Source organism: Vulpes lagopus, chromosome 21 (assembly GCF_018345385.1).
Source record: "Vulpes lagopus strain Blue_001 chromosome 21, ASM1834538v1, whole genome shotgun sequence".
Taxonomy (NCBI): Eukaryota; Metazoa; Chordata; class Mammalia; order Carnivora; family Canidae; genus Vulpes; species Vulpes lagopus.
This window is the reverse complement of record NC_054844.1, coordinates 41,116,172-41,142,592: the sequence shown is the minus strand read 5'-3', so window position 1 is coordinate 41,142,592 and position 26,421 is coordinate 41,116,172. Positions and strand designations below refer to the sequence as shown.

Genomic DNA, 26,421 nt, shown 5'->3' with positions numbered 1-26,421 from the left:
GGTGTGTTTTTTTTTTCCTTACTATAGCCACTTTTGATTTTGATTTTCAGTATTTCTTTTAATATATGTGGATTTCTAGCTTCTCTCCAGGTTAATTACTTTACTAGGCATTGAAAACTCAGCAACTAACGTAGGAGTTTAACAAATCTCTAGTAAATCCTACCTTAAAATTTCAGAGAAATTTGCTGCTTGAATCCAAGAACATTCCTTTTGCAGTCATTTTGCTTAGACTAGAAATTTTTCTGAGTTTTGACTAGGTTTGCAAAACATTTGAAAAATAAGCCTTAATCTTTTAGTATGTTGTTGACTTAACTCTACATTTTAAGGAATTCTTTTATGGTTCCTTAGTAGCACTTTTCTGTGTTCAGTTTTCCACACAGTGAATATATTGCAGGAAATTAACTAATGCAGGTGACACATCAATGATTATGAAAAAAACCTTCATGGAATGTTTTTCCAAACGTATCTCCACCCATAGATATCTGCTATAGGACTGATCAAAAAGACCACATCAGATTACACACACGTATGTACACAGTATGAAATTTATACCCTCACATTCATTTTTCCAACTTCAGTTGAAGCACCCCAGAAGGAGTTATTGGGGATGCTAACTACCAAAGAAGTTATCAACATCTACAAACAGGCTTTAAAAATGACAAATACTACAAGGGGAGGGAGGGAAGAAAGCTCTTCTAATAGGGTGACCTGGATTCCTGCTGTGTGTGGCAACAGGTGAAAAAGTCTCCTAGCCCAGAACCTAAAAGCATAGCTTTTAGCATTAGAAGAGCTGAGTTTTTCCTAGTGTTGAAAAGACCTGACCATAGTGGAGGTGCCAAAACTTTGAGGAGGAACTCTTTCTGAGATTTCCCCTGAGACACTATAAAATGTCTTCCTTTTGTAATTCAAGCAGGTAACTTCCAAGTCAAGAGTGAGGCCCAGCAGCCTGTCCATCCCAAGCCACTAAATCCAGATGCCAGAGCCTCCAGCCTTTCTGAAAGTTCTCCACCCAAACCAGTGAAGGTATGATAACAATTTCTCTTGGAGCCTTTAGACATTGGTTTACTAATAGAGCTCATTGCACCTTCTATCCTTATATTCATTTGAACCTGTTTTTACTTTCCTGGGGAAGAAAACATCAAATAAGGGCATACTTAAGTCTATAACTTTTCCTAGAAATTTTGTTTTCTTCTGCTCAGATGTTTTTGAGCCAGGAGAGGTTCACTAATAGCTTAGTTTGAAATCTGGAAATTTCATGAAAGCTTTAAGGAAACCCAAAGTTAAAGAAAATGATGGGGGTTTTTCTTGAGGGAAGCCCATAAATCTGTGAATGGGCAAAAGATCACAAAATGAGAAATTCAAGAAATTCAAAAATGATCTGTTGAATAAGATCAGCCCATTGGATGGAGACATGTATGTCGACTTAAAGAGGGTGGCTCCCTGGTCTTTAGAACTAGATTGTAACATAATCAGTGGCTAGCTTCTTTAAAGAAAGAACATGTACATTGCAGCAGGGGTTGGCCAGCCAATTTGCTGTAAGATGGGGCATTCAACTTAACACTTATACTACGGTATATAATATTAGATGTTAGGGAAAGTCCAAAAGTTTTGTGCCCTAAGAAGACTTCAGTAGGCTATTCAATCTCTGGCCACCTTTTATCCATCAGTTTTTTAAAAAGTCTTTTCCCTTTCTACAAATAAATAATCTCATGTCTATATTTGACCTTTATAAAAAATAAAGGTCAAAAAATAAAACCCAGTACCCACTTTGGATTTTTTTACCTAACTTTTTTTTTTCTTAAGATTTTATTTATTTATTCATGAGAGACAGACAGAGAGAGAGAGGCAGAGACACAGGCAGAGGGAGAAGCAGGCTCCAGGCAGGGAGCCTGATGTGGGACTCGATCCCAGGACTCCAGGACCACACCCTGGGCTGAAGGCAGGCACTAAACCGCTGAGCCACCCAGGGATTCCCTACCTGACTTGTTTTAATGTAATGCTTTGCTAATGCAGTCCCAATTTAGCCATTTGGATTAATAACCAAACAAACCCATACTTCTTTAGTATCTTCCTCCTCTGGTATTCTCTTAAGTAGCTGGGTTTTATTTAGAAAGTTCTAACATTTGAAAGAAATGCAGTAAGTAGAATTAGTGGGCTTTTTTAAAGACTTTATTTATTTATTCATGAGAGACACACAGAAAGGCAGAGACATAGAGGGAGAAGCAGGCTCCCTGTGGAGAGCCCAATGTGGGACACAATCCCAGAGACCCCAGGATCACGACCTGAGCCAAAGGTAAACACTCAACCACTGAACCACCCAGGTGCCAGAATTAGTGTTTTTGGTGGTTTGTAACTGCCCCAACTTCATGCACCCATCAGCCGTACTTTTATCTCTCAACTGTGGGCATATTTGGTGCCTTGATGAAAGTCCTAGTGTACGAAAAGGATGAAGGTAACAGGACATAGGTGAAGGTTTAGAACAAAAGGAGGAAAAGGGGAGAATCCAGAATTTAAAGGGTGAATTTAAAAAGGGAAGGGAGAGGGGTAAAGAACATGAATGAAAATTTTATGGGAAGCTAGGATTTATGAAGGATTTATGAAAAGGAGCAAAAGGTGAAGTAGCGAGAGAAGTGAGTAAAGGGAGGAAAGATAGTTAATAGTGATTGAGCTACATCCATATTCAACATGACCCCCCTCTTCTGGCCTTGACATTCTGCTCATGCTATCATCAGCACTTTCTTTGTCCAGTATCTGGAGTCCAACGAAGTAGCAACTGTCATGGGGTTAATTTCTTGTCCAACAGCAACCCTACCCAGATGTGAGTCCTTGGGTTGTGGTTCTGGATCAAGAGCAGCCGGAAAATCTGACTTGGCCATGGACTGAGGGATTAGGGAAGTTCCGTGGCTTGTCTAAAAACTAAAATTTGTTCTTGGGTGTATTTGAATTCTCAACCCAGTCTCATTTCCCTCCCTCAACTGCTAGGTCAGACTTCTCGGTGCTGGGTTGGACTTTTGAGGTCCCTCCTTGATTCAGACTCCAGGCTCTGAGCTGCTGAGTGAGTAGGGATAGAGTGCACCCCACTTAGGTCCTCCCTAGCATACCAGGGATATGAGGAGGTGGAGTTGAAGCTCCCAGACTCATGCCTATTCTTTGGCCCTAGTCACTCAGCAGTAGAATGCAGACAGGTCTGCTTTCACCAGACATACACCTCAGGTTTTGAACATTTTATAAAGACTGAAGTAAGTTGGCCTGGCTCCCTATGTTTGCCTATCGTCCAAAACTCAAATGATTATGGTGTACAGATGCAGATGGGATTCAATCACATCTCCACTTTTATTTAAGGGTAGTTTATTTCCTCCTCCTCAAATTTATCCCTTACATTCTGAAGGCAAGTATATATATACTTTAGTGTTTATAGGAAGACCTGCTGGCGTAACTGGTCTCATGGCTATAGACTATGCAACAGAAGTTATTTCTCCACTTGGAGAAATTACATACAGCTAAGAATAAACTTGTTCACTCAGAATAGATTTTTAGGTCCCACACATCCTGGAAAAACTGTTCCTTAGTGCCTATGTGTCTATTATTGAAAAATAGGACATCTAAGGTAGAGATGCGATTCATTTCAAACTTTAGCTTGATAAAGTAAAAAAAATTATACTGGTCTTTACAAGTAAGAGTTTTATTCGTCTATTTTGAACACTGGTCAGCGCAGTTGATGAGACCCGGTGCTAGTGAAATTGAAGTTGCAGGTTCACTCTCAAAAAAGATGTTCTGGGAGCAGAGCTCAGTGGACCTTGTGAGAAAGATCAGGACCTTTCTACTTAAGATACCCAGAGGTCTCTTAGGCTTTATGTCCTTCCATTGAGAGAAGTTATCCCCTAAATATTTCCAGGAGGAAAGATAGGAAGGAGAAGGCGAGGACATGTGGCCAGCTCTGGGTACACCAGCTTGTCTCCACTAGGACAACCAAAGCTTCCCTGACTGGTCCTGCTGATGGATGTGGAGAGAAAACATGGCAGACTGCATGAGAGGACACTCTCTCTGTACCCTGCTAGTGTTCCTTCCTCTATGGACAGGGTAGGAGGTTTTATGCTATTTTGCAAAGCTATTGGAATTATGCTAGAAGGCATCTAGAATCTTTTTTTTACTATCTACATTATTACTGCTTTATCAGAACACTAACCTCGACATGTAGAGCAGTCTATTTAAGATGTATCTCCAAAATGTTGTCAGAAAGTTTCACAGAAAGCCAGGGGAAGGGTTAAGGCTGCACAGAGCTGGCCCAACCATTTACTGTATGTGAAGAATTTCAATCTAATAACCTAGGTATTTTGCACCGATTGGAAAGGAGGGAATGAAAGGCATTTTGTGGTGTTCTGCGGGATGGAAGCCTGACATCAATACATAATTTTCTTCTGATTTCAGCATGTCCAAAGGCTAGTTAGCTTCACTGTCTGTTGCCAGCTCTCCCCACCAATATATATGTGTTGTTTATATATTATATATATATGAATACATACATATCTATAATCTCCCAACTACACCTTTCATTGAACTGAAATATATATGTAAGGCAAGAGGGTGAAAGAATGCAGATGAAGCCATACACATTTATTAGAAAAATAGCTTTGTGGAGATGTTGATCAACAGAGGACCTGTAAGATCCCTCATATGGAAAAGACATGACAGTGTTTATGAACATCAATTATGTATATATTACCTCATTCATTTCTAAATATCTCAAAGATACTATCTACATATTTTAATTTGAAAGAAAGTGAGGACCGTAGTTTGTTGGAAGTGCTATAGTGAGTTTATTTTCATTTGGGTTAGCATCTGCTCTTGTCCCCAAAGAATTTCCTTTAGTTACGGAAAATTACATTCCAGGACAATTTAGAAAATGCTCTTTTGGTTTGTGAATCGGAAGTTCTGAGTTTTAATTTGAATTCTGTTAATTGACCATGTGAGCTTTGATAAGGAACCTGACATTCTGGTGCTGTAGTTTCTACATGTGAAAAAGGGTGAGGGAGGAGAGATGAAAAACATCTGACCAAGTGAAAAAATATATTTTAAAGATTAAAAATGTCTAACATTCTAATACTGACAGCGTTTTAAACATGGCTATGCCAAGTCTGAGCATGCCATGAAGGCATGGGCAGGATATATGCCAGGCCTACCATAATGGTAGAGATTTTTGGGCACTGACTATGCTTCCTGTCGTCTGAATAGACATGGGGGCAATTACAGAAAAGTGGCTGAGAGCCCAGGACAGAGGAAGTAAAGGGGAGGCACAGACGCAGCCACTCTGATTTTGGCATTTTACCAAGTTGGGATCCTCTTGACTTTATGAAACCAGAAGGCCCTTGGGCAGCTGCCACATAAACATTAAATAATATTGAAAAAGATCTGTGTAAAAATTGGATAGGAATAATGGGACTCTGGTAGGTCTGGTTAGTTAGAAGCTTGTGATTAGTCAGATGTTTGGGCTAGCAGTCTATTAATTTGATGTTAAGGAGGAGGAATGGCTTTTCACTTGCGTGGGTGAAGGCCCTATTCAAGAGAGAGCCATTGTGGGTCAGGTGTGGGAGATAATAAGACACTAAAGAATTGTTAATGAGACACTCCTTGTGTGGGTGAAGGCTCAGAACAGCTCGCTCTCCTGAACTGGGCCATGTCCCAGCCCCAGGTAGAGAGGAGTGAGGCTGCTTTCACCACAATTAGCCGAATTACTTGAAAAAGAGAAAACGTGGCCTTATTCTTGGCTCTGAGTCTATACCTGAGTTTCAGCTCAGCTGCGGTAAAGCGCTCCAGGCCGCCCCCTCCCCAAATGCTGTGTATTCACTGAAGGTTCCTGTTTGTCTCTTGCAGCTTCTGCTTCCTGCTCCTCCGGTACCTAATTTCTGCTCCTGCCTTCCACTTTCCTAACGTGAGCTCAGCTTTCAGCTTTCTCTCAGGTTCTCCTTTCTGTTCCCGGGGCTGCACCCTCCTCCAGTGTGTCGTGTGTGTGTGTGTGTGTGTGTGTGTGTGTGTGTGTGTGTGTGTGTGTGTGATGGAGGTGTGCTCAGGAGCTCCAATCCCCATTTGCACAGGAATGCCCATCTCCTCTTGTACCCTGGGAGATTCCTGTCCCCTGCTCTGTCTTCACTGACCAGAATGAATACTGTCCTCCTAAGGGCTAAAAAAAAAAAAATACGAAAGCCAACCTGCAGCTGAAAAAGATTTTCAGTCTGAGAAATAAATACATTTGACCTATGACTTTTATATCAGGTGAATTGTGATCTGTACCAGCTCTCTCCGATGCGGTCAACTGAACTATTATACCCAAATTTTATTTGGCATTTTAATGGATTTCCTGCATGCTAGACAAGGACCTAGTTCTTTTTAGAGCAAACCTAATTAAAACTATGCATTGACATCTCCACTTAATTCTGTCTTGTTAGAAGTGTCCATGTAAAAATTCTGAGCTCCCAATAAGGCCCTAATTACTTCCAACAGTATTCAATTACAATAACATTTGATCATATTTAAACACCTCCCTTACGCTTGGTAAACTGGGTCAAACTGGTCTGTGATTCTTGGGAATGGAAGGAGGCTGTTGAGCCATTCCACTCAGTTCTGTTCCTTTGTTCTTCAATCCCTTGATGCTATTTGGGAGTTTACCACTAAACTCTATTAAACTCCCTTTTATAGAGATTTCCCGTTATGGCTTTTTTTTCCCCTCATTTTCTACTTTTGTTTCCTGTCTTGGAAAACCATTCCTATTTTTTGCTTTACCTCCTGGTAAATCATGTAGCAAGTGAACCAGCAGACTATTTTCAGGTTGTTGTTGTTGTTGTTTTAATGAAAGTTCTGTCTTCCCCATAACCTAGTTTATTTTTGGCTTATCTTAACCATTCAAGTCCTGCACCTTGGGACTGATTTGCATTATTTACCACCACATGGGTCTTGGCTGCAGAGCCTCCCCAAACCCTTGCCCCTACCCAGGTGCCTGTGAGAGCTTCCCGGCCACTATAACCCAAGCTGCTCCTGAATTTGCTGGATAAGGTGTTTCTGCTGGGGCAAGTCAAGAATTGTTTACATACACCTAGGGACTTCTTACCCCCAGCCCCTAGTGGCCATGTAACCATTTCTTATGTAAAAACTTAGCTATTAGAGAATTCTGACTTTCCTCAGTGCTATACTACCAACTATTTTATGTTCTTTAGGATTGGGTTTACCAGCTAAAACAGCTCTGCCCAGGCCACTCTATTCCACACTGTACAGTTCATGAATTCCCAGTCTATTATGATCTTTCACTCCCCATTACAATAGGTTTATTCTCCATTGTTTTCATGTCTTTTGTTTTTTGTTTTCTAAGTAGGCTCCACACCCTGTGTGGGGTTCTAACTCACAACCCTGAGATCAAGAGTCCATATACGCTCTCCCAACTGAGCCAGCCGGGTGCCCCTCTCCATTGGTGTCCGAGAAGATGATAGAACCAATAGCTTTGTCGGGCTATGCTTTCTTCTGGAGTCCTAATAAAATAGTTTGTCTCTTTAAAATTATTACATTTATATGTCAGTTTTGACTTATTTAAAAATATTGTGCCTAATGGATAAAATATTATGCTAAATTGCTCTTCCTCTCCTTTAAATTTATCCCCTTCCAAATCTGTTCTTATAAAAGTCTGTCCTGCTTTTACCAGGCACTTGAATCAAACAAACTTCTGTGCGTGATGACATTTTCTCCTCTAATTTCCTGTCCGTGGAACCATTTTGTGTGTACCTTTGTGCGTGTATGGTGGCTTATCCAAGCCTTCCTCTGTAGTCCAGCCTCAGTGGCTGCTACCCTTGGGGCAGCCAGCCAGTCAGGAAAGGGATTCAGGAGAGCTTCCTGGCCTTAAAAAGTCAGCTATAGCGTCATAACAGGCTTAGTGTTCCTATGAGAATTGACAGGTAAGGGAGCCCTTAGTTAACAAAGTAAAACCGGGGCACATCTCAGCAGAGTACAAACTCATCCCTGCCTGTGCTAATGTTACCGTTTTCATTCTAGAAATTTCAGGCACCTGCAAGAGAGACTTGTGTGGAATGTCAGAAGACAGTTTACCCCATGGAACGTCTCTTCGCCAACCAGCAGGTGTTTCACATCAGCTGTTTCCGTTGCTCCTACTGCAACAACAAACTTAGGTAAGCCAGACCAGAACGGGCTGTTTGTGTCATTGGACCACCAAAGGGAGTCTTTGGTTTTTAGAGTACTGGTACTAGAAGCTATTGTATGAGGAGTGTGCTGTCAAAGGTCCTTGAGAAAAGTTAAAGTACCACTTACTTTTGGTGTTTGGTGTTGGACAAATATTTGGTGTTTGGAACTTCTTGGTACATTGATACTTTACATGGTTAGTTTACATGGAGCTTAAATCCTATGGGTGGCAGGTAAAACTCCTGTGACTTAAATTAGTAGAAGATTCCCCCTTGGTCTCATAGAATCACAAAGTTTAAAAATCTTTAGAGTATACTTGTCTAAGCCTTTACTTGAAAATGTCCCAAACACTGTATAAATGGTAATAATAACCATAATAATAGACCCTGAAGAGCATGTATTTCTGAGAAAATAATTATGTATCATTTCTTCCAAGTAACTCAAAGTATGGATAAAAATGTGACAAATTGGGGCACCTGGGTGGCTCAGTCAGTTAGGCGTCGGAACTCTTGATTTTGACTCAGAGCATGATCTCAGGGTCGAGGGATCAAGCCTGTGGGGCTCTGCATTCAGTGTGGAGTCAGCTCCTCTCTCTCCCTCTGTTCCTTCCCCTCCCCCATTCATACACACACTCTCTATCTCTCAAATAAATAAAATCTTTAAAAACAGAGGGAGAGAAATGTGACAAATTTGGGACATCTTCCATATTAACTCATTTTCGTCATAGAGTCTTAGAGAAGAAAGTAACTAGGCTGTCACTTCCTCCAGCTTTCTTTTCAGAGTAAACATTCCTTCTAAAATACTCTTGAAAGGTGTGCTGGCATCTGTGTGGCACTTCCACAGGGAATGATACCTCACTACCTAGCTCCCGTGTAAGATTGCTCTAGCTTGACCACTTGCCCTTCTACTGAGCCAAAATGTGCCTCTGTAACTTCTACTCATTGGTTCTTCTGCCCACAGTATTAACTTTTTTCTCCAAGACATATTCTTCTAAGTTTCTGAATTTTTATATCTCCTCTGTGGAAATGCTATTGTTTTTATATCCCCTTTAAAATTTGTTATCCTGGGGAATCCCTGGGTGGCTCAGCGGTTTAGCGCCTGCCTTCAGAGCAGGGCGTGATCCTGAGTCCCGGGATCAAGTCCCACGTCGGGCTCCTGCATGGAGCCTGCTTCTCCCTCTGCCTGTGTCTCTGCCTTTCTCTCTCTCACATGAATAAATAAATAAAATCCTTTAAAAAAATAAAAATAAATAAACCTTTAAAAAAATAAAATAAAATAAAATTTGTTATCCTGCAAGAGACACCAAATCTCCTAAAAGCCTGTCCAGCACTGATATTAGAGTAGATTTACTTCCTGGCTACTGCTCCTATTAACCATATTCAGTCACTAGCATCTAGTGAGTGCAAACCATTTGCAGAGCATTATACCTACTCCTGTAAAGGTGTACTTTTAAATTATAACACAAATGGGAAACAAGGAGGAAAATGATTCAACTTTGCACAAAGGAATATCATTATAAGTAGCTATAGATTGTAAATAGGAAATCTATGAGTGGTTGGAGAGAGGTGGGCTTACCTAGGGAAAACTTCCTGGAAGAAATAGTTGTTGTTGTTGTTTTAACAGTTTTGGCAGAAGGGAGTGAAATCATTTGAAAATAGGGGGATGTAACACATGAAAGAAGTCTTGTGAAGGTTCGGGCCTAAAAATGAGCATTTTTTATAAGGGTAATAAAACAAATGTGCTTGAAAGGGAGAGATAAAGAATTCCAGGTGATTGATGTGTTTTTAAAGATACTTTTCTCACTTAGCATCTTCTGAGAACACTGCAGTTGCCAAATTTCAGCCTGCTAGTATAAATGGGAGCATACAGATCTATTAACTTTATGTTCTTTTTCTCTTAACAACAGTCTAGGAACATATGCATCTTTACATGGGAGAATCTACTGCAAGCCTCACTTCAATCAGCTCTTTAAAGCTAAAGGCAACTATGATGAAGGCTTTGGGCACAGACCACACAAGGATCTGTGGGCAAACAAAAATGAAAATGAAGGGACTTTGGAAAGACCAGCCCAGTTTCCAAATGCGGGGGAAACCCCTCAGAGCCCAGGGGTAGAAGATGCCCCCATTGCCAAGGTGGGTGTGCTGACAGCAAGTATGGAAGCCAAGGCCTCCTCTCAGCCAGAGAAAGAAGACAAGCCAGCAGAAACCAAGAAGCTGAAGATCGCCTGGCCGCCCCCCACTGAACTTGGTAGTTCAGGAAGTACCTTGGAGGAAGGGATCAAAGTATCCAAGCCCAAATGGCCTCCCGAGGATGAAATGAGCAAGCCTGAAGCTCCCGAGGATGTAGATCTGGATCTGAAGAAGCTAAGACGATCATCTTCGCTGAAAGAAAGAAGCCGCCCATTCACTGTAGCAGCTTCATTTCGAACCACTTCAGTCAAGAGCCCAAAAATCTTGTCCCCACCTATACGGAAAGGCTGGAGCATGTCAGAGCAGAGTGAGGAGTTTACGGGAGGAATGACAGCAGAAAGGAAACAAGTGGAAAATGCCAATACCTCCGAAAAGAATGGTAGTGTGGGAAAAACAACCCGGCAAAGCCAGGAGATTGGAGGAGGGGAACCAGGGAGGAGAATCAAGGAATATCATGGTTTTGAGATGGGGAGTGAGAATCTTATAGAAAATGGTGCGAACGTAGATGAAGAGGATAGAAACCTCAAACAGCAGTCTCCACTAGAACCCAAGTCTACAAATTGGTCCAGCTTTGCAGACAATACCTCCCCTAAAGAATTCACGACCCAGAATCAGAAATCCCAGGATATGGGATTCTGGGAGGAAGAATCAGTCAAAGAGCTGTCTGTGGAGGAACAGATAAAGAGAAATCGGTACTATGATGAGGACGAGGATGAGGATGAGGAATGACCAACTGTAAATGGTGCTGGGCCTTAAATTTGTGTTAGTGTTAGCGAGCCGCTGCCCTTTTATCAAAGTGATGTGCGTAGACAGGTATCTTGCATGAACCAGAATTTATGTGGAAGTCATCTTGGAAGAGTTCTTGCTTCAGAAAAATCCCATACTGCCGCTTAAGTGAACCAATTCTAAGTGCTAGAGGTAATATTACTTAAGTTCTCTAATTTAGCAATAATGATATATGTAAGTGCTTTAAAGTCTTATGGTGAGGGGGGAATATGCCAACTGATACAGTCCAAACTCCACTGTATTCCCAAGTAGCAATACAGAATAGATGGTTAGTAGCACAGTGTTACACTAAAAATTCAATTATGGAAGTAGGGAACATTCAGTACGGGTTTAGGGACCTAAACATTATGACTGAATGCACTTTAGTATAAAGGGCACAGTTTGTGTATTTTTAAATGAATACCAATTTAATTATTTAGCATTCATCTGTTAAGAGATCAAATATTTAATCTTTAAGACTTTTTTTTTTAGGTTAATTTTCTTACTCTGATATGTATGGGGAATTTATTGCTATGCATCCATTCTCTAAACCACACCCTGAACTGGATATTGGGCTATAATACAACCATTCTTTGGGAACACTTTATGAGCACATTTGGTGCTTGGAGAGATCCACTGTCTTTTAAATAAGCTCTGATATTTGCCAATGAGTTTGATTCCACCCCAAGTGATTCCTTTTTTCTTTGGTGGTATCTGTGCAGCTCACAATTTACTGAAAGCTGCAGTATTTTTATAAGATCTTCTGTGTCGTTTGCCATGTTGCATGTTAACGCAAAGTGAGGAGTTTAAGGAGGAATAACAGAAAATAACTGCCTTAAACCACTTGAGCCCAGACCCCTCTTCCCCAACCCTATATTCCACTTCTGATATCTCCTTTCTGGGACACTAGTTATTTTTTTTTAAACTTTTCAACTCTGAAATGTACTGATTTTTATGGCAGACAGTATTTCCAGGGTGCAATTAAATCAATTATAGGCTTTTTTTGGGGGGGAGATGGTTTTCTAGTAGTTAAGGCTTTGGAACATTATAAATTTGAGTACATTTGTTGTACATAATTGATATTGCAAACTGTATGTGGTGGAGAGAGGTATTTTAAGCTATAGACTTTTCTTTGTACTGCATTTTTAGAGATTTAGCTCTAATATTTTTTAGAGATGTAAAATATTCTGCTTTGTTACAGTCTTGCTTAGTCTGAAACATTTTTATTCAATAAAGCTTTTAATTTACATTTGAACTTTTCAGTGTTCCTTTTCATTATTATTTCACTTTGTGACAGTCTCCGAAGGGACCTCCATTTAATCGAGCAGTTTGGGAAGAAAAGGCAAATGGATCTGGTGCATTTTAAGCGAAGAGTAGTGTTATGAGTATATCTCACCACTAGGTGGTAGTGTTGGGTCGATCCTGGGCCCTCATCTGCCCTAAAGGAGGACAAATTTTTCTTAAAAAATTGAGGGCAACTTGCGTTAAGAAAAATTAGTGTGTACATTCAAAATGAGCTGTTTGGTTTCACAATTCAAAATCTGATGGTGTTTTTTTATTGTTAATTGTACTCAACATTTAATAATTCACCTTGCAATTATGCCTAACATGCTAAAGGGAATTTCCAAATGCCTCTACGTGAAAATGGATTTGTTTTCCACTCTGGGCAGAGGCATAGTTGGTTATTTCATTTCCTTGACTGTAGAGGCAACTGCCTCAAAAGTTAAAGCACTTTTTTTAAAAAAAATGGAAGTGTGGGAGTGTGAGTTTTCTTGGAGATAGGCATGGTTTTTGAGTCATCCATTACATTTTCCAGGGTCACTGTATGTTCTAGAGTCTTGCCTGGTCTTCCAAATGGATGGCAGGGTACTATTTTCTGCTCTTGGCCCCATCACAGGCTGAAGTCATTTAGAAAGCCCTGTTCACTGAACAATTAATCCAGAAGCTTGTTTAAAAAAAAAAAAAGACTTTTATTTATTCATGAGAGAGAGAAAAAGAGAGGCAAAGACATAGGCAGAGTTAGAAGCAGACTCCATGCAGGGAGCCCAATGTGGGACTCGATCCCAGGACTCCAGGATCACCCTCTGGGCTGAAGAAAGCAGGCTCTAAACTGCTGAGCCACCCAGGCATCCCAACCCAGAAGCTCCTGATGGCATCCATAAAATATCCAACCCTGGCTTCAGTTTAGCTACCTTTACTGTGTGATTCACTACTACTCCAACCCATTCACAGGGTACTCACCAAATCTGATTTTATACAAAAAAGTCTGAGTGCGTATGGCTGGTATTTATGGATCTTAGCTGAATATGTCACCATATATCAGATATGCAGGGACTGCAATTAACTTGAGAAGAACCGCTTTCTTTGCCTTTCAAGAGCTATGTAGACATAGGTACACAGAGTAGAAACAAGGCTTCATATCAATATAATAAAGGTTCTTATCAAGAGAATGACCAGACAATACCAAACATTCTTAGAAAACAAAAGAACCTGTAGCCAAACAGAGTGTTTCAGCTCTCTGAAGGCAGCTTGTTTGGGCTTGGTATGTCAGTGATGGGAACAGGATGATATGTTTTTCTGTTAGTGAAGCAAGAAAAGGGGCCCACTCGGGACCTGAGATGGTTAAGGAGACTTCATGACTACTACACAGCCAACTTAGTTCCTTCCACCAGCTTGCTGGTTGGATCACTCCTGGACAAAGTGAAAGCTGCACAGTTTGCTCTCATTACATGTTTTGTCAACTATATATTTTCTAACAGCCGAGATGTTGAGAAATGGTACAAATGTGGTTTTGGGGGGGATAAACCTTGAGACCAAGGTCACTGTGTGCTTGTTCCTGCATGCCAAGTTAGTACGTTCCTTAGGCCTCTGAATTCCCATGGGATCCGAGAGAGTTTACCTCTCTTAAAAGGTACCTTGAGGGGCACTACTTGGTGGTTCAAATGGTTAAGCCTTCAGCTCAGGTCATGATCCCAGGATCCTGGGATCAAGTCCAAAGTCACATTAGGTTCCCTGTTCAGCAAGGAGTCTGCTTCTCCCTCTCCCTCTGCTTATGTGCTCTCTCTCACTTTCTCTCAAAATAAATTTTAAAAAAAAAATCGGAAAAAAAAAAAAATCGGGATCCCTGGGTGGCGCGGTTTAGCGCCTGCCTTTGGCCCAGGGTGCGATCCTGGAGACCCGGGATCGAATCCCACGTCAGGCTCCCGGTGCATGGAACCTGCTTCTCCCTCTCCGTGTCTCTGCCTTTCTCTCTGTCTCTCTGTGTGACTATCATAAATAAATAAAAATTTTAAAAATTATTTTTAAAAATCTTTAGAGGACCATAAGGGAAGGGGAGGAAACTGAATGGGGAAAAACTAGAGAGGAAGGTAAACCATGAGAGACTCCTAATCCTGAGAAACACAGGGTTGCAGAAGGGGAGGTGGGTGGGAGATGGAGTAACTGGGTAACAGGCATTAAGGAGGGCCCATGATGAGATAAGCACTGTGTGTTATGTTGGAAAGCGAATTTAAATTTAAAAAAAAATTTTTAAGAACAAAATGAGTAGTTAAGTCCAATAAAAATCTTTAAAAAAAAAAAAAAAGTACCGTGAATATAGTGTAGTTACCATTAAGCTATTGGTGGGTTAGGACAAAAATGGCTCCAGGCAGTGGTTCTCAGACCAGCTGTCTTGGCATGGCCTATGAGTTGGTTAGAAATGAGAAATGTGGGATGCCTGGGTGGCACAGTGGTTGAGCATCTGCCTTTGGCTCAAGTCATGATCCTGGGGTCCTGGCTTCTGTCTCTGCTTCTCTCTCTGTCTCTCATGAATAAAAAAAAAAAAAGAGAGAGAGAGACAGAAATGTCAATTCATAGGCCCCACCCTCCTCATCTCCTGAATCAGAATTTCTTTGGATGGATTCCAGAAGACTTTTAGAAATTCTCCATGTGAGAGATGGGATAAGCTAATTTCCCAGCTGTGTACCCTAAGCGTGAGAACCATCGAGCTAAAGCAAAGCTAGTCTACTTAGGATGGCACCTTTTCTCCCCTTCTTCCTCTCCCCGTGAAACTCTAACTTCTGGTGTAAGCATGTCTTACTAGTTATAAAGTTACTTTATCTATCCTCGAACAAGAAGTAGAGATTCGATTCTTTTAATCTTAGATCATTCTAGTGAGCCTGTGGTAATTAGCCTCGTAGCCAGGTTTGAACAGACCACACCCAAGGTTCAGGAATCTCCAGCAGTTGAGGGGCAGTTTTTAATTTAGCGTTTTGGGGGTTTCTTGCCTATGGTTCCCCTTGTTTATGGAGACCCACAGAAGAGTTAAAGGTTTGGTGTGGAAACCTAAAATTAAGGAGGTTTATAAAATAAGGGCTCAGGGTTCCAGAGTCTAAAGACTTTCCAGCTCAGAAGCCCAGTTCTACCCTGATTCTATATAGCGTTGGGCACGCTGCTTCACCTCTCTGGACCTCAGTTTACCCATCCATAAAAGGGTAAATCACACCTACGTCATAGGATGATGGAGTTAAGTAACCGGTGTGAAATGGTGAGCGCAGTACCTGGCACTGGGTAAGCCTCCTTAATTACCGGCCATCATTTTTTTTTCCTTTGTATTTCTCTTGAATGATATTCTTTGGAGATCTTCCATTTCCTTTTACCCATGAGAAGAATAAAAGGATTTTCAAAGGTCCATTTTGAGAGACAGAACAGTGAAAGGGAATTGAGATCACGGAGGGACAAGAAGGAAGCAAAAGGTTGGGGGCGCACAACGCGAGGGGTGGGGGGAGCTTCGGCAGAAGCATCTGAGATGACGAGGCAGGCTCCCGCGAGAGGGGCCGGGCGCGGGAACAGCCGCGGGGACGCCTGGGCTGAGCTGGGGCGGCCGGCAGGGAGCGGGGCCGGGAGCTAGGCCCGCAACAGGGCGAAGCGGCGGCAGGCGGCGCGAGCGACCGAGCCGCGAGAGCCGCGCCGAAACCCGGGGCAAAAATGGGCGGGACCAATGAGGGCCCGGCGGGGGCGGGGCGGGGCGGGGCGGGGCCCGCGGGGGCGGGGGCGTGGCCCGCCGGGGCGGAGTCCCAAGGAGACGCGGCTCGGCGGCCCGCAGTCCGGAAGGTGGGTGGGCGGGGAGGCAAGATGGGCGGTGGAGAGGCCCGGCCCCCCGGAGGAGGCGGGCTGAGACTCGCCCGGGACGGGAAGGGGCCGGAAGGGGGTGGCCGCCGGCCCGGCCCCGCCCCGGGGCCGCCTCCCCGCGGGTTCCTTTGGCTGCGGCGGCAGCTGAGGCTGTGGCGGCGGCGGCCGCGGGGTGGGAGTAAGATGGCGGCAGCGGTGGCGGGAGCCCTGAGCCTGCTGTGGGGCTGGCTGTGGAGCGAACGCTTCTGGCTGCCCCAGAACGTGAGCTGGGCCGACCTTGAGGGGCCGGGCGACGGCTACGGCTACCCGCGGGCGCGGCACATCCTCTCGGTGTTCCCGGTGGCGGCGGGCATATTCTCCGTGCGGCTTCTCTTCGAGCGGTGAGTCCGCCAGCGAGCGGCGGGGAGGCCCGGGGCGCGGGGCGCGGGCCGGGGCCGGAGGGGCCGGCTGGGGGGGAGGCCGAGCTCCGGAAGCAGAACTGCCGGGAAAGCCCGGAAGCAGGGGGCTGGGAGGGCCTGGGCCGCGGCGCGGGATGCTCGCAGCGGGCCGAGGTGTTCGCGGAGCCCAGGAGGCACTGACAGAGTTTGGGGTGTGGACCGAGGGGGAGCGAGGGCCGAGGGGGGCGGGGAGGGCGATGCGGGGCCTCCCCGCCTCAGGCCCCGGAGGTCGCCTGGCGGGTCTTCTAGGCCTGCTGCCAGCCTCCAGAGATTGTCCGGGCGGCAAACCGTGAGTGTGAGCCGCGGCCCGACACCCGAAGCGAGAAACGAGGAGGGGCCGCGGGAGCCAGAACTGGTCGGGGCTGTGGAAGCTGAAGGGTTAACGTAGAAGTCCGCGCTTCCGAGCGAAAGGAGCAGGTTGTCGGGAATCCGCGATTTGTGAGGAGGGTTCTGAGAGTTGAGGGGAGCAGGGTTAGGCCCCAGGCCTTGGTTTGTCTCCGTTTGCCCGTTCACGGACGTGTGTGTGTTTCCAGAAACTGCTGCCGGAGCCCGCGGGAGAGAAGTCCGGTGGGGATGAGGCGTGGTGGAGCCTGAGGCTTCCAAAGTATGGGAAGGTGTCAGGGGAGTCGCGGGACAGGCTTGAGGCCGGAGGTGGAAGGAGCGGTCCTTCCAAAGGATGCAGCCGTAGGGCTTCCGAGAGGACACCGGCATCGAGCCGGCTTCCAAGGGAGTTGAGCTGAGCCACGACATTCTTTTCCCGACCGTGTGTTCTTGGTAAAAGTGATTTCACTTTTCTCTGAGCGGTTGGTATCTGCTCAGATGAAACGTTTACAGAGGACTTTGTGGTGATTTTATAATGTGGACTCACAGCTGTGGGCGATTTTGATCAAAACTACTCGGGTGGCGCAGCGGTTTAGCGCCGCCTTCAGCCCAGGGCGCGATCCTGGGGACCCTGAATCGAGTCCCACGTCGGGCTCCCCGCATGGAGCCTGCTTCTCCCTCTGCCTGTGTCTCTGCCTCTCTCTCTCTGTGTGTGTCTCTCATGAATAAGTAAATAAAATCATTAAAAAAAGGACAAAAAAAACCTACTCAGACTGCAGGAAAGGAGACTGCTTTCCACATAGGTCTTAGGTAATGAGGATTGCACTTTGACATCTTTTGTTCATTTGGCCCTCATGTAGAGCAGAAATGCCCTTTATAGGATGCGACTACATTGCAAATGTTGCTCTGAAAAATTAATATGTGTTTTGGATTACTTTTCAAAATTGCCTACTATTTCTGACTAATCTTTCATAAAATATTTGTTATATGTAGCTAGCTTGTCATTCATCCATTTATTCATAGTGTTTGTGTATTGTTACCAAAATGCTCTATCAGACATTCATGTACAAAAATAAAGATGTTTTTAACTGAAGCAAATGAAACTGAAGAATCTAAGCGCCTTTTCTGGGTCCTTGGGAATTTAGTGTTGCAGGGTTTGTTTGTTTGTTTAAGATTTTATTTATTCATGAGAGACAGACAGAGAAAGAGAGAGAGAGACAGGAAGAGAGAGAAGCAGGCTCCATGCAGAGAGCCTGATGCAGGACTCGACCCCGGGACTCCAGGATCACGCCCTGGGCTGAAGGCAGGCGCTCAACCACTGAAACACCCAGGTGTCCCCTGTGTGCAGTATTTATTTAAGTATAGTCAACTGTATTAAGTATTCTTGGGGTGAGGGCACAAACCAATTTTCCCTTTTAGCGATAACCTAGATCCAGGTACTCTCTACCTTGGTAGCTGTATATGAGGGCTGAAAAAAGAGAAAAAAGAAAAAAACACAATTCAGGACAGAAAGTTTTAATTGTCCAAAAGATTTTCTGCTTTTCATATAAATATATACCAATATGGAAATTTCTTCACATCATTGGTAAGTGGAAATAGCTTGTTGCTTATAAATATCCATTTCATATAATGAAATAAGATATAAGCTTGCATTATCTTCAGATTTCCAGAGTACTCTTAAATGACTGTGAAGACTTATATATGCGCTGGCAGAGCCACTGGAAAGGATCCTTTACTTATGGGAATTCTATCTGAATGTTTCTACGGTGCTCCAGTGTCAGAACAGTAGAGGTGGCTGGGAATACTGAGCTTGAAAGCATTCTAGTATTATATTCCTTGACTAGTAAGGTCAGGCATCTTGTTCATCTCATGTTTGATCTTAGGAAGGTTTAACCCTAGAAGCAGTCTTGCTATTTTGTTTCTTTTTTATAAAACCTATTAATTTAGCAGTAGAATTGACAGATTATCAGTTCCTCTCTTGCTACACTGGTCTTCCATAAAAGTAGTCCAAGCCACTCTTATAGTAAAAGACATATTAGAAATATTAGTACAATTAATTGTCCTTCCTATGTTTTCTTATTTCTCAAATCCTATCTACTTGGTTTCTAGAAGCGATTCATGTAGTAATCGGACTGTAAGAGCTAGAACCCCATTTTTTTTTTTTTTACAAACAGTTTAGAAACACCCTGCAACTTTTCAGAGTGGGGGAGGAACCAGAACTAAGATTCAGATATTTTCCCAAGCGTCTTGTTCTTTCCACTGTATGATGATGTGGCCATCTTTTTCCTGTTCTTAAACCCTCTTTCAAGGATTAAGATTTAACCCCCTCTTCCTAGTATTCTAGGATTTGGAGACTAAACCTATGCTCATCTTATTCTTGGTTGTTTAATATAATGCATTTGACTTGAAAATCGTATTTTCAAATTTTTGTTTCAAATTGTTCTGCATATTTTAGTGAGTCTTTACACTATGCCCCTTGATAATTTATTGCTATTTGTGTTGTCTTAATCCCCCAAGGAATAGGGGTTCCTGGTTAGCCCAGTCGGAAGAGCATGCAACTCTTAATCTCGGGGTGGTGAGTTCCAGCCTCAGGTTGGGTGTTGAGATTACTAGTAAATAAATAAATAAACTTTTTAAAAAAATCTCCCAAAGAACAAACAGCATTTATAGTTTGGTCTTATTTTCTCATCCTTTTCATCAACCACACTAAGCATTTTTTTTTTTTTTAAGTTCCCACATTCCCTGAAGAACTATATCTGATAAGGATGACTTGAAAAGCCACCTGACCATAATAAAGTGTTTGTATCTAGCCAACTATTTTGCTGAAGAACTGCAGGCCGGAGACTGTTACCTACCAAAGAATGGAGGAGGCTTTCCTTTGTGGGCCTCTGTTCAATGGTTGTATTGTGATGGCCTTAGCCTTGCAAAATGCCTCGGGTGTAGCATGTGGTCAGTAAATATCTACTGAATGTTTGAGAAGGGTCCATCCTTATCTATACAGATGCCCAGAGGAGTGACTGGAATCTAGATCTTCAACCTGAAAGAGATGTTTGGCTTGACTGAAAGAGGCAAAACTAAAATTCCTTTGTTTCTGTGGTTAAATTTCATCATACTATATTTGCATGTTGTGCACCTTTCTACAGCTTTTTTCTTTCTCCCCTGTCCCCATACACGTATTCACACCACCCTGTGTCCTATCAACACGGGGATAAGAAACTCTTCCATGTGTTCTTTAAAATTTCAAAACTTCTTATCCTATTATGTTCATGATAAAATTGTTTGAAATTTAATATCTAGTCACTTGAGCACTTGTTTCTTGGGATCAAGTGGGGCTTGAGACTTAATATTGACACCATCAGAGCTATATTGGCTCATTTATACCATAGTATTGCAATAGGAGCTTTGTGTTGCCAGAAGAAAATTATTTTGTGAATTATGCAGGAGAAAGATTAGAGCTCTCCTTGTTACTCATTCATTATTCCAATCCCCTCTTCTCTCTTCTTCCAAAGCCACCTCACTGGGGTATGTAAAGAGCCTTCTCATTATCATTCTCTGTCACAGGAGACTGAACAGATTCACTTGCTGGCCTGTCATGTAACTGGCAACAAGAGCAGTGACTCATTTTTCCTGTGCACGTTTCTCAACTGCTCATTTCATCTTCTTGTAAGCCTTGCAACCTCTGCTGCATACTGCCTTTTTTCTTTTTGTTTCCCCCCACTTCCGCTAATCAGAGGAAGAACTTTTCCTCTACCTGACAGGCCCGCTGCCTTCCTCCCAGATCCATGTCAGGACACAGCATTGCAACCTGATATTAATGGGTCCTTCAGACAGGGTAGAGAGGCATTAGGAAGAATGGACATAGCTGCTGACTAGGCTGGAAAGAAGCCTGCTCATTTCATTGCATCCCTAAAAGTATTCTATTGGGCGTTATTGAATTGTAAATCACAGATGTAAATCAGATTTGCAGATCCAGCAGAGCAAGACTGGAAAAGACAATCATGTGGCCCTGCCCTTATCTAAGAATCCACCTCTTGATAAACTCCAGATGATCAGAAGCCTTATGTGTCCTTCCTCTTTTCTGGGTAAACTTCTTTCCCCAACCCTTTGTGTTCAGGGGGTGTTGATGCTCTGCAGAAAACTGAATACTGTCATGCCTGAGGTCAGGTTCCTGACTTATCCCTGGAGACAATATATTTGTCACAGAAAAGAAACCTGTCAGATACTTTTGCTTTAGCCACTTCCTGATTCCAAAAACTGAGGACTCCTAGATGGGTAAAGAAGAAAGTAATGAAGAGGAGGCAAGCAGGTGAAATCTGCACCCTTCTTAGAGAGTAGAAAGGGAGATGTACCTCATTTTGGCTTCCTCTCCAGAGGTATTTTTAGGCAGATAAAAGCTGCCCTGCACTGAGTTTTGGACTCTTTTTGAATTCACTCTTACTTTATCTTTGGGGAGATTAATTGAAATGTTACTGCAAAAGGAGTTAACCATAATCACTTCTAACTAAAAAAAAAAAAAAATCTGAAACCAGCTTTCCTAGAAACAAAGACAGTTTTCCTAGATGTGAAGAATTCTCTCTGAATTATCTAAAAGTGTGCTGTTCACTACAGTAGCCACTAACTAGTACAGTAGCTACTAGCTTTTGAGTATTTCAAATGTGATGAGTCCAAATGTGATGTGTTAGTTACATGTGTTCTAAATGCAAAATACAGGGATTTTGGAAAGGGGGGGGAATGTAATGTATCTCAAATATATCTCAATTTTTTAACATTGATTATATATTGATGTGATTGTATTTTGGATATATCAAGCTAAAGTATGTTATCAGTTTTGCCTGTTTCTTTTTTCCTTCTCTGAATGTGTCTGTTAGAAAATTTTAAATTATATATGTGGTCTCCATTATATTCTGAACAATGCTGATAGTAATTCATACATATTTATAACTAAAAAGAATTTTAATGTAAATTCAAATTTGATTCATTTTTTTAGGACCAGAAGGTGATCAGGCCTAAATATCTCAGACATTGCTTTAAACAACAGGTCTTTCTAAAAATTGTGGTAAAAATGGGGTTTAAAAATGTAAATCAGGGCAGCCCCGGTGGCTCAGCGGTTTAGCACTGCCTTCAGCCCAGGGTGTGATCCTGGAGACCTTATATCCGTCCCAGTCGGGCTCCCTGCATGGAGCCTGCTTCTCCCTCTGCCTGTGTCTCTGCCTCTCTCTGTGTGTCTCTCATGAATAAATAAATAAAATCTTTTTTTTAAATGTAAATCATTTCCTGAATGATATAAATGACTAGTTATAGTCTGTTTTGAGTAATCACTGAGTTATTGACAGTCTAGCCAAGCATCGCTCTGTAGTCTTGCTTTTCTGCATATATCTTCTTAGTTGAGTAAAGATCTGTAAACAAACAAGTTTGTCAAGTAGTTAAATGTACATGGGGTGCTGCACAGCCCTGATAAGACATTAAGAACAATCACAGTATTTTATCTGTTCTCAAAATTATGGAGTTTCTTAAAAAGGCTATTCCTGGGCACCTGAGTGGCTCAGTTGGTCATGATCTTGGGAGTCCTGGGATTGAGCCTCATATAGGCCTCCCTGCTCTGTAAGGAGTCTGCTTCTCCCTCTCCCTCTGCCCCTCCCTCTTGCTCATGCTCTCTCTCTGAAATAAATAAAATCTTTTATTATTTTTTATAATTTTTAAAAGATTTTATTTATTTATTCATGAGAGAGACACAGGCAGAGGGAGAAGCAGGCTCCACGCAGAGAGCCTGACATGGGACTCAATCCTGGGACTCCAGGATCATGCCCTGGGCTGAAGGCCGACGCCAAACCACTGAGCCACCCAGGGATCCCCTAAAATCTTTTTTTTTTTAAGGGGTATTGTTTGTAGTTTTTGGCTTTTGGGTAGTGTCAGCAGTTGTAAGAAGTCTCACTTAGTCGGCACAGAGGGACTCAAACCCAATCAGGTTGTTGTGGCTATGTTTATTTCTTCTTGGGGAAATTTCCAGTTATACTGAAATTGGTTAACTTGAATTTCTACTGATTCCAGAAATCTATGACCTTCTCCTACATGGAGCTGGCAGGTTATCTGATGACTCAGGAGGACAAGTGGGCACAATTCCTTAAAACACTTCACCTTTTGAGAATTAAGTTTCTATCCATTTTCTTTTTTCTTCAGCAATTATTTATTGAGAGCTTACTATATGCCAGATGTCAAGCTACATGCCACAGATAAAAACGTGAATAAGTCATGGTGTTTGCTCGCAGGAAGAAAGCAAGAAAATCAGTGATTTAAGATACAGTGTAATAAACATATGCACAAGGCTGTTATGAGAGTTTGGAGGAGGTGGGTTCACTTTTAACAGTCATTAACTAAAATGTAGACTTAATGTCTCACTAACAAACACTTGTTTCTTGGACTCTATAGGATGGTAAAAACTTCGTAAGGCATAAGGAAGAGTTTCTTGTCAACCACCTCTTGGCACTTGGACATTTGTGTTTCTACTTTAAGCAAATACTTAAGTTGTATGGTCACTTGTCCATTTTAAAAAGGTAAATTATTTGTAATGATGGGTGCCCTTGGTGGCATAGTTAGTTAAGCATCCGACTCTTGATTTTGGCTCAGGTCAAGATCTCAGGGTTGTGAGATGGAACCCCCAGTCCTGCTCTGTGCTGGATTAAGCACTGGGCTTGGAGCCTGCTTAAGATTCTCTCTCTGCGGACAGCCCTGGTGGCTCAGCGGTTTAGCACCGCCTTCAGCCCAGGGTGTGATCCTGGAGACCTGGGACCGAGTCCCATGTCAGGCTCCCTGCATGGAGCCTGCTTCTCCCCCTGCCTGTGTCTGTTCCTCTCTTTTCTCTCTCTGTGTCTTTCATGAATAAATAAAATTTAAAAAAAAAAAAAAAAGATTTTCTCTCTCTCTCTCTCCCTCTGTCCCACCCCCCCCAAAAAAAAACCCTAAAAAGATAAATATGTGTAATGAAAGAAATGTATGTATATAGATATAGTTGGAGAGGGAGAAATTATTTTAACAATGAGAGTCTCAGGGACCCCGAGCTGTTCTTCAATCACATTTTGAAGCCTGCTGCTCTCTATAGCAAGTAAAATATTCACTCACTACTATACAATGATACTACAACTTAGTCTTAAATTGTATCTATCTAAAGCATTTTAACATAATATGGTATGTAATTTACTATCTAAAGAATTTTGACCCTTACAGAGAAGTTAATGTAAGCAGAATGCTGATCCTTCTCATCACAGCACCTGGTAGGTATATCACATTGCACAGGTATTAATCATCTTAATGCTTTAAGGCCCTGTTAATAGGTCTAAGGGAAGATAAATCTGATGAAAGTGGGAGAAGGAGGGAAGAATAATCTGCTATAATACATGGTGTGTGACTTGCTATAGTTTAGGGTAATATATATTATAGAAGTCTTTTTCTTTTTTTAGAAGTCTGCTTTTACTTTAAGAGCAAATTTGCCAATTAAAAAAAATAGTCCTCAAAGGAAACTGCAAAGAATACATATATATATGTACAATTAATGTGTATAGCACATGTATTTGTAGATAACAAATCCTGTGCTCAAGAATGTACTCAGAAGGGGTGCCTGGCTGGCTCAGTCGGTAGAGCATGAGACTCTTAGTCGTGGGGTTGTAAGTTCAAACCCTATACTGAATGTAGAGATTTCTTAAAAATCTTTCAAGGCGCCTGGGTGTCTCAGTGGTTGAGTGTCTGCCCTTGGCTCAGGTCATGATCCGGGGGGCCTGGAATCGAGGCTTCCTACAGAAAACCTGCTTCTCCTTCTACCTATGTCTCTGCCTCTGTGTTTCTCATGAATAGATAAATAAAATTTTTTTTTAAAAATGAAAAAAGAATTTACTCAGAAAAATACATTTACATGGGTGCATATGTATAAGGGATACACAAAATAATATATGGTTGGGAGTCATCACATAAATGAATAATTTAGTGATTTTTGAACTTTTTATTCTCAGCATTCTTTTTCATTCTTAGAATTTACTGAACATCTCGGGCAGCCTGGGTGGCCCAGCAGTTTAGTGCCACCTTTGACCCAGGGCGTGATCCTGGAGTCCTGGGATCAAGTCCCACATCAGGCTCCCTTCATGGAGCCTGCTTCTTCCTCTGCCTGTGTCTCTGCCTCTCTCTGTATGTGTGTGTCTCTCATGAATAAATAAATAAAATCTTTATTTTATTGAATTTATTGAACATCTCTTATTCCTATCAGTTTTTCCATATTTGAAAATAAAGTTGAGGGGTGACTGGGTGGCACAGTGGGTTAAGCATCTCCCTTCAGCTCAGGTCATGATATCAGGGTCCTGGGATCGAGCCCCACATTTGGCTTCCTGTTCAGTGGGGAGCCTGCTTCTCTCTCTGTGCTCTCCCTCTCTTAAATATTATTTATTAAAATAAAATAAATACATAAAGTTGAGAAATTTAAGAAATGTATTTATTATTTCATTAAAAATAACAGTAATAGCCATGTTACATGTTAACAAGAATAATATTTTTGAAAAGTAATTATTTTCCAAAAAAAAAAAAATTTAGAACAGCACTGATTTTACAAATCTCTTTCATGTCTGACTTAATAAAGATAGTTTGATTTTTCTCTGTGGCTTCTGCCTTCAATCTCTTGTGATACATTGTTTTGGTTGAAGTATAAAAATAAAAGCTGGCCTCACAAATATGTCATTGGAAAGGGGACTTATTTTTTCTTTGATACAATACTGAAGCACAACAAACAAGTAGTAGCATGGAGCCCAATCTGGGGCTTGAACTCATGACCTTGAGATCAAGACTTGAGCTGAGACCAAGAGCCAGATGCTTAACCAACTGAGCTAGCCAGGCACCCCTAAGTAGTATTTCTTAAATAATTGGTTGCATCGAGGAAACCCTATCAGTGAGCTTTTCATTAATGTTAAAATCAGGGCAGCCCGGGTGGCTCAGCGGTTTAGCGCTGCCTTCAGCCCAGGGCATGATCCTGGAGACACGGGATCGAGTCCCACGTCGGGCTCCCTGCATGGAGCCTGCTTCCCTCTGCCTGTGTCTCTGACTCTCTCTCTTTCTGTGTCTCTTATGAATAAAGAAAATCTTAAAAAATAATAATAATGTTAAAATCATTATCTGTCTTAAATTTTGATTGGCTATCATGGATTGGTCACTTTGTCTTGTTGCATCCAAGAGAGCAAGATGGGGTCACCAGCAGCTGTACTGGAGCCATCCGAGGAAATCTGGCAAGAGTTCTCATGCTTGCCACATCACCTCAAACTGGCATAGTCTGATCTGGAAATACAGCCTCATTATGTGCTGCCATTGTTTCTATCAGTATGTGAAGAATATAGGCTGAAGTTGGACTAAATGAACTTCCTTGATTGGGTCATCCAAGATAACCTACCTTA

The 26,421-nt window shown here is 42.3% G+C and overlaps 2 protein-coding genes across 6 annotated transcripts in view; both read left to right on the top strand.

Annotated features, from left to right (window-relative positions):
* The window catches only part of LIMA1 (LIM domain and actin binding 1), an 89,389-nt gene extending 77,002 nt beyond the window's left edge, over positions 1–12,387 (top strand). For 2 of the 4 annotated variants that reach the window (XM_041735915.1, XM_041735914.1), the window contains exons 9-11: positions 914–1,023; positions 8,035–8,168; positions 10,085–12,387. In XM_041735915.1, coding sequence (XP_041591849.1) covers positions 914–1,023; positions 8,035–8,168; positions 10,085–11,096 — 1,256 coding nt within the window. In that variant the 3' untranslated portion in view covers positions 11,097–12,387. Of the gene's footprint in view, positions 1–910; positions 1,024–8,034; positions 8,169–10,084 lie in introns of all 4 variants that reach the window. The other 2 variants (XM_041735912.1, XM_041735911.1) reach the window with 1 other exon arrangement.
* Positions 12,388–16,287: 3,900 nt separating this feature from the next.
* Positions 16,288–26,421, top strand: part of CERS5 (ceramide synthase 5) — a 28,253-nt gene continuing 18,119 nt past the window's right edge. The window contains exon 1 of one of the 2 annotated variants that reach the window (XM_041736388.1): positions 16,288–16,621. In XM_041736388.1, coding sequence (XP_041592322.1) covers positions 16,425–16,621 — 197 coding nt within the window. In that variant the 5' untranslated portion in view covers positions 16,288–16,424. The remainder of the gene's footprint in view (positions 16,622–26,421) is intronic. The other variant, XM_041736387.1, reaches the window with a different exon arrangement.